We start from the raw sequence: 13,715 nt of genomic DNA on the forward strand, positions 1-13,715 counted from the left end.
TAGCCTCATTGACGACATCGGCCGCCACGGTAGTTGTTTCAACTACCAGATGAACATCCTTAGACAAATGGATAGTGCATATCGATGAATACTGAAACGGCATTTTCTAATACATTTGGAGCGCAGTATCCATAGGGGATCGGTTCCAAGTCATCTCCCCCCACCCCCCATGTCCAAAATCTGCAGATGATAGCAAAACCTATATATAGCACAGTTTTTGCCTCCCTCTAGTGGCCAGTTCTGGTAATTACACTGTGGAAATAGTATTTCTGGTTTCTTCTGTTTAATATTTTCAGCCCGTTGATAATTGAAACCGTAGATACTGATCTTGCAGATACGGGGGTCCTATTGTATACTCCCAGCTGGAGCAAGTTTTGTCTCATTCAGTCCACATAATTAATAAGAATAAAACTTACAAAAGTTCCTAGCATTAACACATTAAAGCTAATCATGGACATTATGTCAGCTAGCTCAGTGGTTCTTAACCTTTTTGAAAGAAACGCCCTCTTGAGCCATTGAGGAAGTTATCATCGCCCCCCTCCCCGCGGTGATGATATCTTATTTATTTATTTATTTATTTATTTATTTATTTATTTATTTATTTATTTATTTATTTATTTATTTATTTATTTATTACACTTAAATCCAATGACCCCTGAAAGCAAAATTAAATTCCATGAAAATAAAATGCCCCCCAAAAAGTAACATTTAATGATTTAGTTGCAAGTGAATTTTAAGATGCAAAAAGAAATATAAAAAGGGCATAAAACCAAATGCAGGAACTAAAAATTTCAAGACAAAAACTCTGAAACTAAATTAAGATTGGAGGAAAATATATATTCATGCACACTGTAAAAAGGCTGCAGCCATGTTCACAGGTTTGGCTTGCTCCAGCGCCCCCCTACCGCCCCCTTCTGCTCCAGCGCCCCCACACCGCCCCTTTTCGTTCTACCGCCCCCCTGAAAAATGAAATCGCCCCCTGGGGGGCATTATCGCCCACGTTAAGAACCACTGAGCTAGCTTGCCAAAAGTTCTACAAAGTACATTGATCCATGCAGTTATTCCCATAGTACAACTGAAGCCGAAAGGCAGTGGCCTGCCTACAGCTAGCTTAACCCTCCTGGGTGAGGCAAGAGTAACACATGGCTTCCTGTCTCATAACTCTCCTTCTCTCCTGCATCTGTAAACCAAGAGTGGGCAACGAGGCACCCTCCAAACACTGTAATGCAGGACTTCAGTTCCCATTGGTACAGCCTAAGGAGATATATAATGGGAGCTACGGTGGCAGTCCAGCAACATCTGGAAGGCTGTACATTGCCCACCCCTGTTGCAAAGGTGAGCAAGAGAGAGTCATGAAGTTCAGAAGGGTTGCACTTATCCTCAAGGAAGAAATGCACCTAGTGAGGAAAATGAAACTTTAAGGAATAATCAGATCTGGTAAAGGTTACTTTTTGAGAGCACTGGCTGGGAGATTCTAAGCTCTCGTCCAAAAAATTAACCTTTCTAAGCTCTGGAAAAGATCAGTACTATAGCCAAGCTCCTATTATCATTGCAGTACAGCTGTTCAAATATCCGTCCCAGCCCGTGGCATAAGTGCATGCCATTCCGGCTCCCACCCACCCCAGCCCTGATTCACATCATGCCTTTTGTTTTTTCTCCAAACGGCATGCACCTGCAAGAAATAAATGGGGGAAAGTCTGCTCTTAAGCCCATCTTTATTGGCCTGGTTTTAAAACAGAATATGTCTAACAAAAACAGAGTGTTTCAGTTTGGGCAGAACCACAGGCTGGAAAGTTACTTTTTTAAAGGTCATGTTTCTGTTTTTCAGTTCAGTGCTTAGAAATAATTCACTGCCCTTACCTATTACACTATGTTAAAAGCAGCCTGTTACATGTTACATGTACTCATTGGTTGTTTTTTTAAAGGGCTTCCTTAATATTGGTCAGAGAATGATATAAACTTACTAAATTCCACTCAAACTGCCTTAAAAAAGATAATACTGAAACACCATTAGAAAATGCTAGATGCTATGCATGCACACATACATACTAAGTGGCACTATGTGTTGCTACTGAAACCCTGTAGTAAATTGCAACTAGAGTTAAGCCCGTTAGGTCAAATCCTCTGTAAATTCCATTGATTACTCTAGCTGTGACTTTCTTATTTACTACTTACTACTAGATGTCATCCCACATGTTATGTTATTTCTTAAATGTAACCTGGATCCAACAGTCATTTAAAAAAAAAACACCTAATTGCAGGTGACTGCATTGCCTGTGACAAATTTCTTCCCAATATGGAGACACCCTAAAAACATCTCTCCACCCTTCCTTTAATCCACCATGGGAAGCCTATTTTAAGGGTATACCTTCTATTGCACATTGAGAGCAATGTGATCCCAATTTTAACAGCCCTGGCTCGTCCATCCTACACATTCTGGGAGCTGTCGTTTTGGGAGGCACGGAGAATCCTCCCAGAGGGAGAAGTTCAGTCTGGGAGGGAGAATTTTTAAGCACGGCACCAAACTTCACACCCCAGGATTCCACTTCATCTCTACCACGTCCCCACAATGAGTGAACAAATAAAAGCTTTTATTACTCTGAACTCGCTGGATAAGCTCTCAGAAGCTTCCTGGGGAGAAACTGTCCCAGATAAGATTTCTAGTTGTCAGAGGCGGAGAAGGAAGGGGGCTTTCCATGTGCCTGAAAGCCACCCACCCCACTCGGAGAAGGAGGATAATAGGTGCAATGACGGAGGCGGCAGGAAGTGTGTAATTTATATAAGCTGCAGAATCCCACTTTTCTCTAGGCAGAAGAACTAGGGCTGCCATGGTGTCGTGTTTTCGATACTCTTAACACACTATGCAAACCTCTCCCCACACCTATAGGTAGGTAGTCTGTTGGCAAGCAAATGCTTCCCAGGAAGGCCACGCCACATATATTCCCCACACCATAACTTCATAATAGCCATAACGGAGTCCTGTTAGAACTAAGACTGCATCTGTCCCTAAGGTTTAGAGTAGAGCGATTATGGTGTTTGTGTTTTTTTTCCCTCTATCTTTCTCTCTTTTTTTCCCATCCTCTCTAGAGTATATCTGGATGTCCAGGCAAGACAGGGCGAAGTTTCTGAATGGTTCCATGTTTAGGTGATACATCATCAGACTCTGAGCATTACATCATCGCCAGTAACCCACACAAACTGGAGGTGGCACTCAGCAGATGTGGGTTGTCCAGAATCTCTTTATCATCTCATGAACCTGCTGTACTATAGAACAACAGCTTTTACAAACAAACAAACAAACAAACATGTATATATATATAATCCATTTTTGTTCATTTTATTATTTTCCTTGATGTTTCTTTCCCCTTTGAATTCTATTTTAATCACTTTTTGGGTAGTATTTTGACATAGGCTTATAGTCACGTAGATCTGCTAATTTGTGTATTTAGGAAAAGCCTAACCATAATATAGCTGTTTATATATTAAGAGTTTCTTTGCTTTTTAATCCCCCCAACCCCTTTTTTCTTTTTATGTAATTTTGTCGCTTAAAAGACGCTGAAATGGTAACATAGTTTTCAGTTGACTGGTACCAATTCTGAAACTGAAAAAAAAAAAAACACCATTCAGGTGGACTTTAGCACACACTGAATATAGAAGTAGTGCAAGCAAGACAAGTGAGTGGAAATATTCTATTTTATGCTGGATGAGGAATAGAAGGCTGGCTCAGTAGCAGGATCTCTAGCAGTTCTTTTTATTAGTTAACCTAATTATATCTATTTTCGGCAATAAGGTAAGGACCACAAAGTTTTTTGGGGTCCTTTTTTTCTATAAGTGCATTTTTCTGTTGTTAAAAATAGAGGTGATAAGGTTTTTGAAATTGTGAATTCTAAAAAAAAGAAAAAAGAAAAACTGTAAATACGATTCCATTAACTTACGTATAAACTATTAAGAAAAAAATGCATAATATTTTTGTGATGGAGTCAGGCACAGCCAGTTTCTGTACTGAATGGAAGAAAAAGATAAAAGATCAGGGGCACCCAGACCACCAGGACTGTCTCTTCTGCAGTTTTCCGATACATCAGGAAGATGTGCGAGGGGCGATGGAACTGGTTCTCACAAAGCTCCCGTTCATCTTGCCCGCGCCTGCGCAGGCAGACCGACTGACGGATGCGCCCTTAACCCTTTCTAAACTTCGGAGATCAACTGCCAGAGCTGGCCCGTAGCAGTTAGATCAACACTGTTTCTTCGCTCGCTCAGTAGGTGTTAGACCTCACAACTGTACTAGCGTCATACCAGCATATTGACTAGACATCTGTGCACAGCTTTTAAAGTAACGGTCTAGTTACATTTTTAAGTTAGGAAAACTGCTTTTCCCACAATTGAAAAAAGAAACGCTAAAATTTGTAATATTTAAAAAGGTATTTAAAGTTTCAAGCACACTTTTTTTAAAACAAAACAACAACCCATCACTTAGATCACCTGACTGTCCATCCATTTCAGCCACTGTACCCCCCCAAACCCCACCCCGACCCCGTCTCCTACAGCGTTCTGACCAAGCCAGAAATCATTTTGGAAGCTCCCAAGCTGTAGGGGGGGGAAGTGTTGGTGTTGGTGTTGGGGACAGATAAAAGCTTGCATCTTTTCATGTTATATCCATTTTTTCCTATATTAACAGATTAGGGAAAGCAACTTTTTTTAAACAAAAAGATTTTGTTCTGAATACCTCAGTGCTACAAGTTTATCACCCTAGACGCAAGAGAAGTTAATTTATTGTAGATGAAAACAGATTTGAAAAAAAAATATGTATAAACATCATTGCACTGTGACTGGTAGGGAAAAACTGACAATTTCCGATTTGCACATGCTTAATGTTTGGCTGTTATATATATGGTCCTCTGCTGGGGAGGAGACTTATGAAGGATATTTTTTAATTTAATTTTTTTAATATGGGTCAAATAGGCCAGCAACAGCAACTCGAAGTACAACACCTTAGGTGATACTACAAGCATAACTATAGTGTGGATATATTCTTTTTTTTAAACATTAATATTGACAAGTTTTATTAATATTTTTTTAAATTGTTACGTTTATAAATTTGGTACTCTAGGTACAGCCAGAATAAGACACTGAATGCGACATTTGTTAAGAGAAATAAACAGGCTGCTGCACTCCTATTTTTGTAAAATTTTACTAACAAGTAGGCTAATGTAGATGTTCAGTAGACAAGTTAGAGCAAGGCATTGCCGAACACTCACCGAGACTCCATAATGCTTAACTGTAGGAGGGGGGAGGGAAATCCTCATTTTTTTCCTAGTTATTATTATTTTTAATTAAACAACAGCAACAAAATTATAGGTTGTTTCGTTAAGAGGGTGTTCTGTCTCTCTCTCTCTCTCTCTCTCTCTCTCTCTCGGATTGTACAAGGTTTCAGGTTTTTATTTTCTTATTTCAAAACAACCAGGTTTAAAAAGCCAGAATGCTGGATGCTTTTAAAAAAATCATTGAGACTTGATCAAGCAGTACACTAAAATAATGCTAATACAAATAATAATGATCATGGTAATAAATAAATAAAAGAAATGAATCGCAAACCGAATTCCCGGAGAGTCGAGCGTGTTTTTACGAATAAACAAAAAGGTCAGGGGATCTTTTTTTTTTAACAAAACAAAATTTACTCTTTGATCAGTGTAGATGTCCTCAGAGTACAAGCTGTCGAGAACATCTTCTGTAGATGCTCCTTTTCAGTAATGGAGAGACACCCACCCACCCGCCCCCAGAGGAGGGGCTCTGCAGAGCTCCCGGTAATTCCTCTCTTCCCCCCCCCCCCCGAGAGCTTTCCCAGGAGTTGGTCCTGGGAGTGTGCCTGTACTGTATACTACCATGTGTTCCTCATCATCATTCAGTCCCTTTCTCACCTCATAGAATATTCTTTGTTGAGCATTGTTATATGTTAATAATGTATAAAAATGACCTTATCTTGTAAGAGTGCTGTCCTAATGCTAGTGTAGTGACACGCCCGTCCCCACCCCCCCTTCCTCTTTTCTTCTCTTTCTTCCTCTTCTAGTACATATTGGTAGCCGTATTGTAATTAAGGTTAAATACATAGATGTAGTTATTCAGATTTAGGACCAGTAAGGATAGAACTTTCTCTTATTTAAGACAAAAAAAAACCTAATAATTTTGAGCAGGTTTTGTGTGCGTGTGTGCGTGTGTGTTTTTAATTTAATTATTTGGTTCTTTTTTTCTTTCTTTCTGCTGATCTCATGTGGTTTCAACTAACCAAAGGTCTCATAATGTTAAAAGGAAAAAAAATGCTGTCGATGCTCCTGCAGCATTTTGTAGCTCCCCCCACCCTTTGAATTTTATAATGAGGGTGTGCCATACTACCTTAAATGCTAATGCTAGATATGCAAAACTGGATTTTTTTAATTTATTTTTTAAAATAATAATAATAAAAAAAAGAGGGCGGCATGGTATAATAAATGATTTTACTAAGAGAAAAAAATATTTTTTTAAAAAAAGAATGCTCAGAAGAAAAAAATTGATAACCTGTGTGAATATGTTTTAGATGTTTCTATACTTTTTGAAAAGTCCCAGTGGCCCATCCATAGCACAACTCATGAGAAGCCTGGTTATGTCGTCGAAGTGGCTTCCTAGGCTAAGGTCCATTTTAGTTCCCTCGCTCATCTAGAAGTCAGTTTTTAAAAGATTGGTTTCGACAACTTTTATTTTAGGAAATTAATTTTCGACGCAGAAGGCTCAGCTGCCCCCTTTGTTTTAGTCAAGGAGAGGAAAGGCATTCCATCCCTGTTTTGTCCGACGTGTTCTCTTCCAAACAGACAGATGTTGCCTTGCATTCAGTATAAACTGAAACACTGCCGTGGAGCGGCGCAAACGGTGCTTGACTACAAGCACCCCTATTATAGCACATGAGGACAACGCCGCGCGCCTCCACCCTGGCAACTGCTCATGTTGTGCCTCTAGATGAGTCATGAAGTCCAAGCACCAGCGAACCCGGGGTGGGGCGGGGGGGGAAGAGTCTCCCTGTTTCCATCACATTAGCATGTGAGAGGGATCAAAAGCGGTCGAGTCCGACCTTCCCATGAAATCCTGGCACTGACTTTTCTTCTTCACTTCTCTAGCTACTGACTTTTGAACAAAGGGCCAGAATTTCATCCACTGAGTTACTGAGGTTTAACTGCTCCTCCTAACCAAAGGGAGAGGAGGATCCAATCCTTAGTGGCCACTGACTTGACTAAAATGAAGGGGCAACCTGTCCCTTTCTTTTTTTAATTCCCTCCCCATTCTGCATAATGTTCATGTTAATTTGAATTTGTAGCTTTGGACTTTAAGGTAGCATGGCTCTGTTGCTGTAATATTTCCCCCTCCCCCCTTGTACAGCAGTATATACACAAGCTAATGATTGTTACACATCTTGCTAGGCTAGTTGAATCATTGAGTAATTGTTGGTAAATAATAATGACCTGAAAGGTGTACAGAACTTTAATTTTTCTTTTCTTCTCCACCCGGCTATTAAGCCTGTATGGCTCTTTTGGTCTTGCGTGTGAATGAGGGCTAGGGATTCCAGCCACCCAAACCATCCTGTTCCATTTGCCTATCAAATTCAATGCAACATACAACAAGACTAAAGCAATATAGTTTTAACTACACTTCTTTTCCTCAAAGGTCAGCCATGGTTATGTAATAATATATGTATTGCCTATGAAATTGTTTACAAAGGAAACACTAACTACTTATTTTTTACTCTCGGGTGTATTTGTTTTGAAAGATTTTTGTTCTTGTTTCGAGGCTGTTTTCTTTTTCTGAAAAGTAAACTGGTTGGAAAAGCAAACTGAAGCTGGTCTAACTATGTTTCGAGTGACGGGGGGCCTTAGACACACTGGCAGATTCAAAAAAAATCTGCGTCTATACACTGTAGAGTTTCGTAAAGTGTGCAGAATCTAATTCCAATCCATTTCTCTCTGTGTGCAAGCACTACATGAGATTCTGCCAGCTAAGCAATACTTTAATACTGTAATAAAAAAATTACCAAAAAATAAAAATAAAAAAATGGAGTTCAAAATCAAAGCTATTTGTTCACCAGTTACCAAACACTCAGAATGTATTGTCTCGACAGACTATTGTTTTAGACAAAACAAACAAGTCACCCATGCTATATAACCTGTGTTCTGTAGATATGCCAACCACCACGTGTGGGCTGTGAGTGTCATTTCTAGGGATAGCAAATAATTGCATTGTATATGTTGTACACGTTTTTGAATTCCATCAGTAATCCAATGGAAAGTCTCGGCATTTTCAGGTGGTTCTAAATGTACTTAATCAACAGTGACACAGTGGCCAGACCTAGCCCCTTCCTTTTATATTTTAGTATGAACTGATGCGAACTTTGGTAGTGACTTTTTATATACATATATAAATATATATATACATACATATATATATATACGTGTATCTATATATATCAAGCATCTTTCAGGTCTCTGTGTATGGCTTTCCGAAGCCCTGTTGTAAAATACTACATGGATGGGGGTCTCTCACATCACAGATGTGGAAAGTATAATTTTATATTTGTATTTTCAAATAAATAAGTTTGTGAAAGGTTTCCATCCTCTACTGTGGTCCAGAAAATCAATGTGTTTGTCTCAGAAAAAAAACAATAAAAAAATCTGTTTTGATCCGTGTCGTGCGAAGAGTCATTTGCATCTATCTATCACCTAACTGTTCAGGTCTCTTTTCTCCAGTTCCCTTGCTTGCATCCATCACCAAAAGGGGGCCATATGCTCTACTTAGTCAATCTCGTTTCTTAATTATTCTGTTACAGCCGACAAGGTGTTCTACGTTTTCCCACATCTGCTAGGGAGGAGACATAAACCTACCTGGCATGAAGGTTCGTTTTTGCATAACGAGATGTTCCTTTCTAAAGACACCACGTCTACTGGGCATCAGCACTTGGAAAAGGCAAGTTCAGGGAGGACGTCCAGAGCTCCGAGCAGTCTGTTGGCATCTTGTGGTTCAAAGGATTCACTGGCATTTTCCACTTGGTGCTCTGTTTTTTTAAAAAAAAAAATGAAACCAGGAACATCATGGCACTAAATTATGCACCCTTGGCAGAGCCATAAAAATTAGCCTGATAACCCCACTTGGCTGCTGGTATTCCATATTATGAGCCCTGTTTACCTGCAACAAGAGTAAGCCAAGAAACGTTTCTGAACAGCAACTCTCATTAGTCCTAAATGCCAGCGCCAGTAGTGATGGAGGAGGTATTGCATGTTCTACATGATTAAAGAAAAAAGAAATTATATCTGGAGTTTTATTTATCTGTTGATTTAAAATATTTTTGATCTGCCTTTCTCCTAAAGAAAGGACCCAAGGCAGCTAACTTAATTAAAGACATACCAGTAAAGGCTAAAAACAGTAAATTATTCAAATATTTTTAAAGAATTATATAAGCATATTAAAAATGTTAAGTAAAAGAATTACTAAAACAGATTTAAAGACAACAAAAATTCCAACCAGCCCGCTTTAAAACGCCTCTTAGATGGCCAGTCACCCACTTTTCAAATTCTGCCAATTTTCTAGAGCAATTCTGAGTTTGTTTCATGTTACCAGTTAGATTTATGCCTTTCCTTTCCTTCAAGGCACTCAAAGCGTCCTACAAGGGCTGCCCTTACCCACATCCCTTGTTGAGGTTTACAGCAACCCTGTGAGATATGGCTTGGTCCAAGGTCACTCTAACCTTCAGGGCAAGCCATACTTTTCAATCAGTCTCTTTGCCCCTCTGGTACACAGCACTCCATGCTGCTTTTTTATGGCTCCTCTTCCTTAGGTAAAGGTAAAGGTTCCCCTTGACAATTTTTGTCCAGTCGTGTCCGACTCTAGGGGGCGGCGCTCATCCCGCTCTTCAAGCCATAGAGCCAGCGTTTGTCCGAAGACAATCTTTCCGTGGTCACATGGCCAGTGTGATTTAGACACGGAACGCTGTTTACCTTCCCACCGAGATGGTACCTATTTATCTACTCGCATTTGCATGCTTTTGAACCGCTAGGTTGGCGGGAGCTGGGACAGGCGACGGGAGCTCACTCCTCTTTACCCACTGCACTGGGACCCCCCCCCCACATCAGTACAAGACAGGATGGACAAAAATTAGTGGTTTTCAAACTGATTTAAATCACAATTTAAATAATCAGAAAATCAGATTCTTGAATTTTAAATGCAGATTTAACTCAATTTGATTTAAATTCAACCCACTCTGGTACAAGATGCTGCTGTTTCTCAGGCCTTTCACTTCTCATGGAGGTCAATGCATGCCTAGCCTTAGAGTCTCTCTTGGGCTCTTTAGGATCCTCACAATTTAAGGTGAGCAAAGCATACCGGGGGGGGGGGGGGAGGCCCTGCAGCCATCCTCCAAGTTTTGAAACCAAGGAGATTCAAGAAAAGTGCCAACAGAACCAGTTTGGTTGCAGCTAGGGGTGAAATTTGCTCAGTTCGCATCTTAATGTGAGCTTATTCTACACTTTCAAACCAATGTATAAATCAAAATGCCCATTATGCTTCCAAACTCAATCCTTCTAATTTTATGAGGTAGTTCTTTTGGGAATTAAAACAAGTACAGAGTTTCCTGTGCAGTTTTTAAAAATAAAGTTCTCAAAGTAAGATGGGAACAGGATGAACAGAACTGGGGAAATAAGAAACAGAAATCAGCAGATTTACCTTCCCGTAACGGTGATGTGTGCCACATCACTAGGGAATTGATTCCCAGCCTCCTCCCTCTCCCTGATTCTTCAGTCTAAAAAAGCTATCATTTGGGGAGAGAAAGAATACATGTACCTTGAGCTGCCTGAAGCAAAAAAAAAAAAAAAAAAAAAAAAAAAACCCTCTGAAAACCTATATTTCCACACCTGGGAGTGTGCCCCAGGGAAGTCGCTGAGACTTCCTTCTGAATGAGACAGGTATAGCATTACACTGCAGGAGAACAAGGGGAAAAGGTCTACATTCTCTTGAGTTTCGAACAGCAGAGACCCATCTGCTGCAACATGGGTAGTTCTTGGCTAGAAAAGCCTTAAAAGTTGAGTTTGGAGGCCCTGACACTCATCTCGGTCGTTCTGCTGCAAAATTCATACAGCCAGAGCTATAAGCTGAAGATGAGCCCATGAATGCTTGCTTTATGCCCACCTAGCTTGCTCGGCCAGGCCTAGCCCACCCCTCACCGCATCAGAGACTGCTGCCCCATTTCCAAGTGCCACATGCTCAGACAGAAACCCAAAGGCAAGATTCAAGAAGTTTGGGGCCGGGAGCCCCATTTTTACTGTTTGCCAAGAATGCAAGAAACTAGGAACAGCTTTCCCAAAAACCGATATATCTTATGCCCTTTGAAAGTGGAGGACGTTACCCTGGTTTCAACAACAGAGATGTAAACACAACCTTACATTCCAGTCCAGCAAGAATCAGGGCAGCTCAGTGGGGCTTAACCTTGGCTGCCCTGTGGCCTTTCTTTTGAAGAAGCCATCCCCATGCATAATGCATAATTTTGCCCTAGAGTCGCTTCTGCAACGTTGCGCAGAGGCTAAGTGCTGTACACTTTTCAAAAAGAACAACGTCCCTACTGTGGCTCTGTAGGAACTTGCGGCCATAATTACTACAAATGACAAGGATAAGGGCAGGCCAAAGTTAACCTGTCAGGAACTATCTGTGGGGTGGTCATACGGTGACCCATAAGCGATACACAGGCAAGCAGGTTATATATACCCAGCATTAAACACTGACATCCATCAGTGTTCCTGAGAAGCAATTCAGGCAAACCTTCGTGTCTGAGAGATCACAACTGCAAATGAGGCTTATATGACGTCTGCAGGTCAATTGCAAAACCAAGCAAGCTTGTTTGCAAACAGCGGGAAATATGAAAAGCTCCTGCTGTGACAATCCCAACATTTTCAGCACATAAGAAATCCCCTCTTCCTATGACGTACAGAGACAGAGGCTTCACAAGTCTCTTCTCACACCAGTCTACTCCCGTTTTCTTTTTCAAAAACCTAATGAGGGAGGGGGAAAGTGATGCAAGTATTAGGCAGCTGGGAGACAAGAGTCCCAAACTTTTACAGGTTTAATGGAATCACACACACCCCAAATCTGCTAGTACAGTCCAAACCATCTTTCTGCTGACCATGAGCTTCATACTGCAGTGCCATGGATGAGGATTTCCTCTACACAAGAGCCACCACCTTGTAGAATGATCTCCCCTTTTTGCGGCACACCGATGTCTCGGCATCGTCTAACCCTACTGATATCTGAAAGGACTAGCAGGTTTTCTGGTACTGTACTCCAGCAGGCAAGGCATGAACTAACGGAATTTCAATGGCAGAAAAGGAGATTTCATCTAAACCTAAAGAAGAACTTCCTGACAGTAAGAGCTGCTTAACAGTGGAATGGACTGCATCAGAAAGTGGCCCAGCTTCCTGTGTTCTAGATTCTTCACTCAGGCTTCGTACTTTATTTAATCTTAGGTAAAATATTTTTACCCCACCTTTCTCCTTAAAGGGATCCAAGGCGGCTTGACGGCCATCTGTCAAGAGTAATTCAGGTGTAAGTTCCTGCATTAGCAAGGGGATGGACTAGATGGGTCCTGACTTCTTCTGGACTATATAATTCTAGGGTTCTATAGCCCTCCTCGGTCAGCTAGCTCAGTATCTCAGTGGGTTAGGTATCTGGCTGAGGAGCCAGAGGTTGGGAGTTCAGTTCCCCACAGTGCTTCCTGCGAGGAGAGCCTGCCTATGTAGCCTTGGGCAAGCTGTACAGTCCCAGAGCTACACCCAGAAGAAAGGAATGGTGAACCACAATGGAAAACTCTGAAAAGGGTCACTGTAACTCTGAAGTGACTCAATGTCACATTACTGCTATTGCTATTGTTGTTGTTATACTCTTCAATACACTAGCATTCTTACTGGAAACAGCATTCCAGACTCGAACAATGCCAGTTTGTTGTTGCTATTGTTTTTGTTTCCCCTGATGTGTGGGGATTATGGGCACCTCTGCCACAGAATGAAAAACCACAGAAAGACTGTTGAACCAGAGGAGATGGCCTCAGAGCTTCTGCAGCTGAAGGTCACGGCCCTGCTGGCAGTGGGACCACCTCGTCTCTGGAAAGCAGTCAAGCCATCAAAGCCTTAATGGGACTGATGATTAGTGAGGTACTGAGGGAAAAATTAGATTACAAAAACAAATGAAAATCGTTTAGGAAAGGGGGCTGAGTTTGCCAATGGAAGGCCGTGGCTGTATCCAAGGCGGCCAGGCAACCAATTTGACTTCCATCCAGGAGGAGAAGGAGAGCAGATCTGGAATACATTAGCGTGGTGGGAGGCTGGGAATAGCAGCCACTTAACCCTGTCATTCAGCAAACATTAGTGAATTATGAGTGTGTTGCATCTTGGGTTATGCGTTTGCAGAATGCCCAGCGGCCTCCTATATCTCAGCTAAAAATATGTTCATTGAGCCTTTTGGTGTCAACAAATGGTTCCCCCCCCCCTTTATTAACAGACTCAAAAAGAAGAAGAAAGGAGAACCATAATAATAATAATCAAAATAGGAACTCCATGCACCCCTCAGCTTTTCAGAAATCAAATCAGGAGCTAAAGCCAGGGTTATAAGGAACTGCCAAACTTTCTGGTCCCTGTTGGCTTACTACACTTGATAAAGAAAAG

At 41.1% G+C, this 13,715-nt stretch overlaps 2 protein-coding genes across 23 annotated transcripts in view; one reads left to right on the forward strand and one right to left on the reverse strand.

Annotated features, from left to right (window-relative positions):
- Positions 1-8,696, forward strand: part of MSI2 (musashi RNA binding protein 2) — a 424,247-nt gene extending 415,551 nt beyond the window's left edge. For all 22 annotated transcript variants that reach the window (XM_020786864.3, XM_020786866.3, XM_020786869.3 and 19 more), the window contains one exon: positions 3,088-8,696. Coding sequence is in view for 1 of the 22 variants with exons in the window: in XM_020786866.3 (XP_020642525.1) it covers positions 3,088-3,129 (42 nt within the window). In the remaining 21 variants the exon portion in view is untranslated. The remainder of the gene's footprint in view (positions 1-3,087) is intronic.
- The window catches only part of LOC140701746 (uncharacterized), a 443,504-nt gene that overhangs the window by 214,710 nt on the left and 215,079 nt on the right, over positions 1-13,715 (reverse strand). The window lies entirely within an intron of this gene.

This window comes from Pogona vitticeps, chromosome 7 (genome assembly GCF_051106095.1).
Source record: "Pogona vitticeps strain Pit_001003342236 chromosome 7, PviZW2.1, whole genome shotgun sequence".
In the NCBI taxonomy this organism is placed as follows: Eukaryota; Metazoa; Chordata; class Lepidosauria; order Squamata; family Agamidae; genus Pogona; species Pogona vitticeps.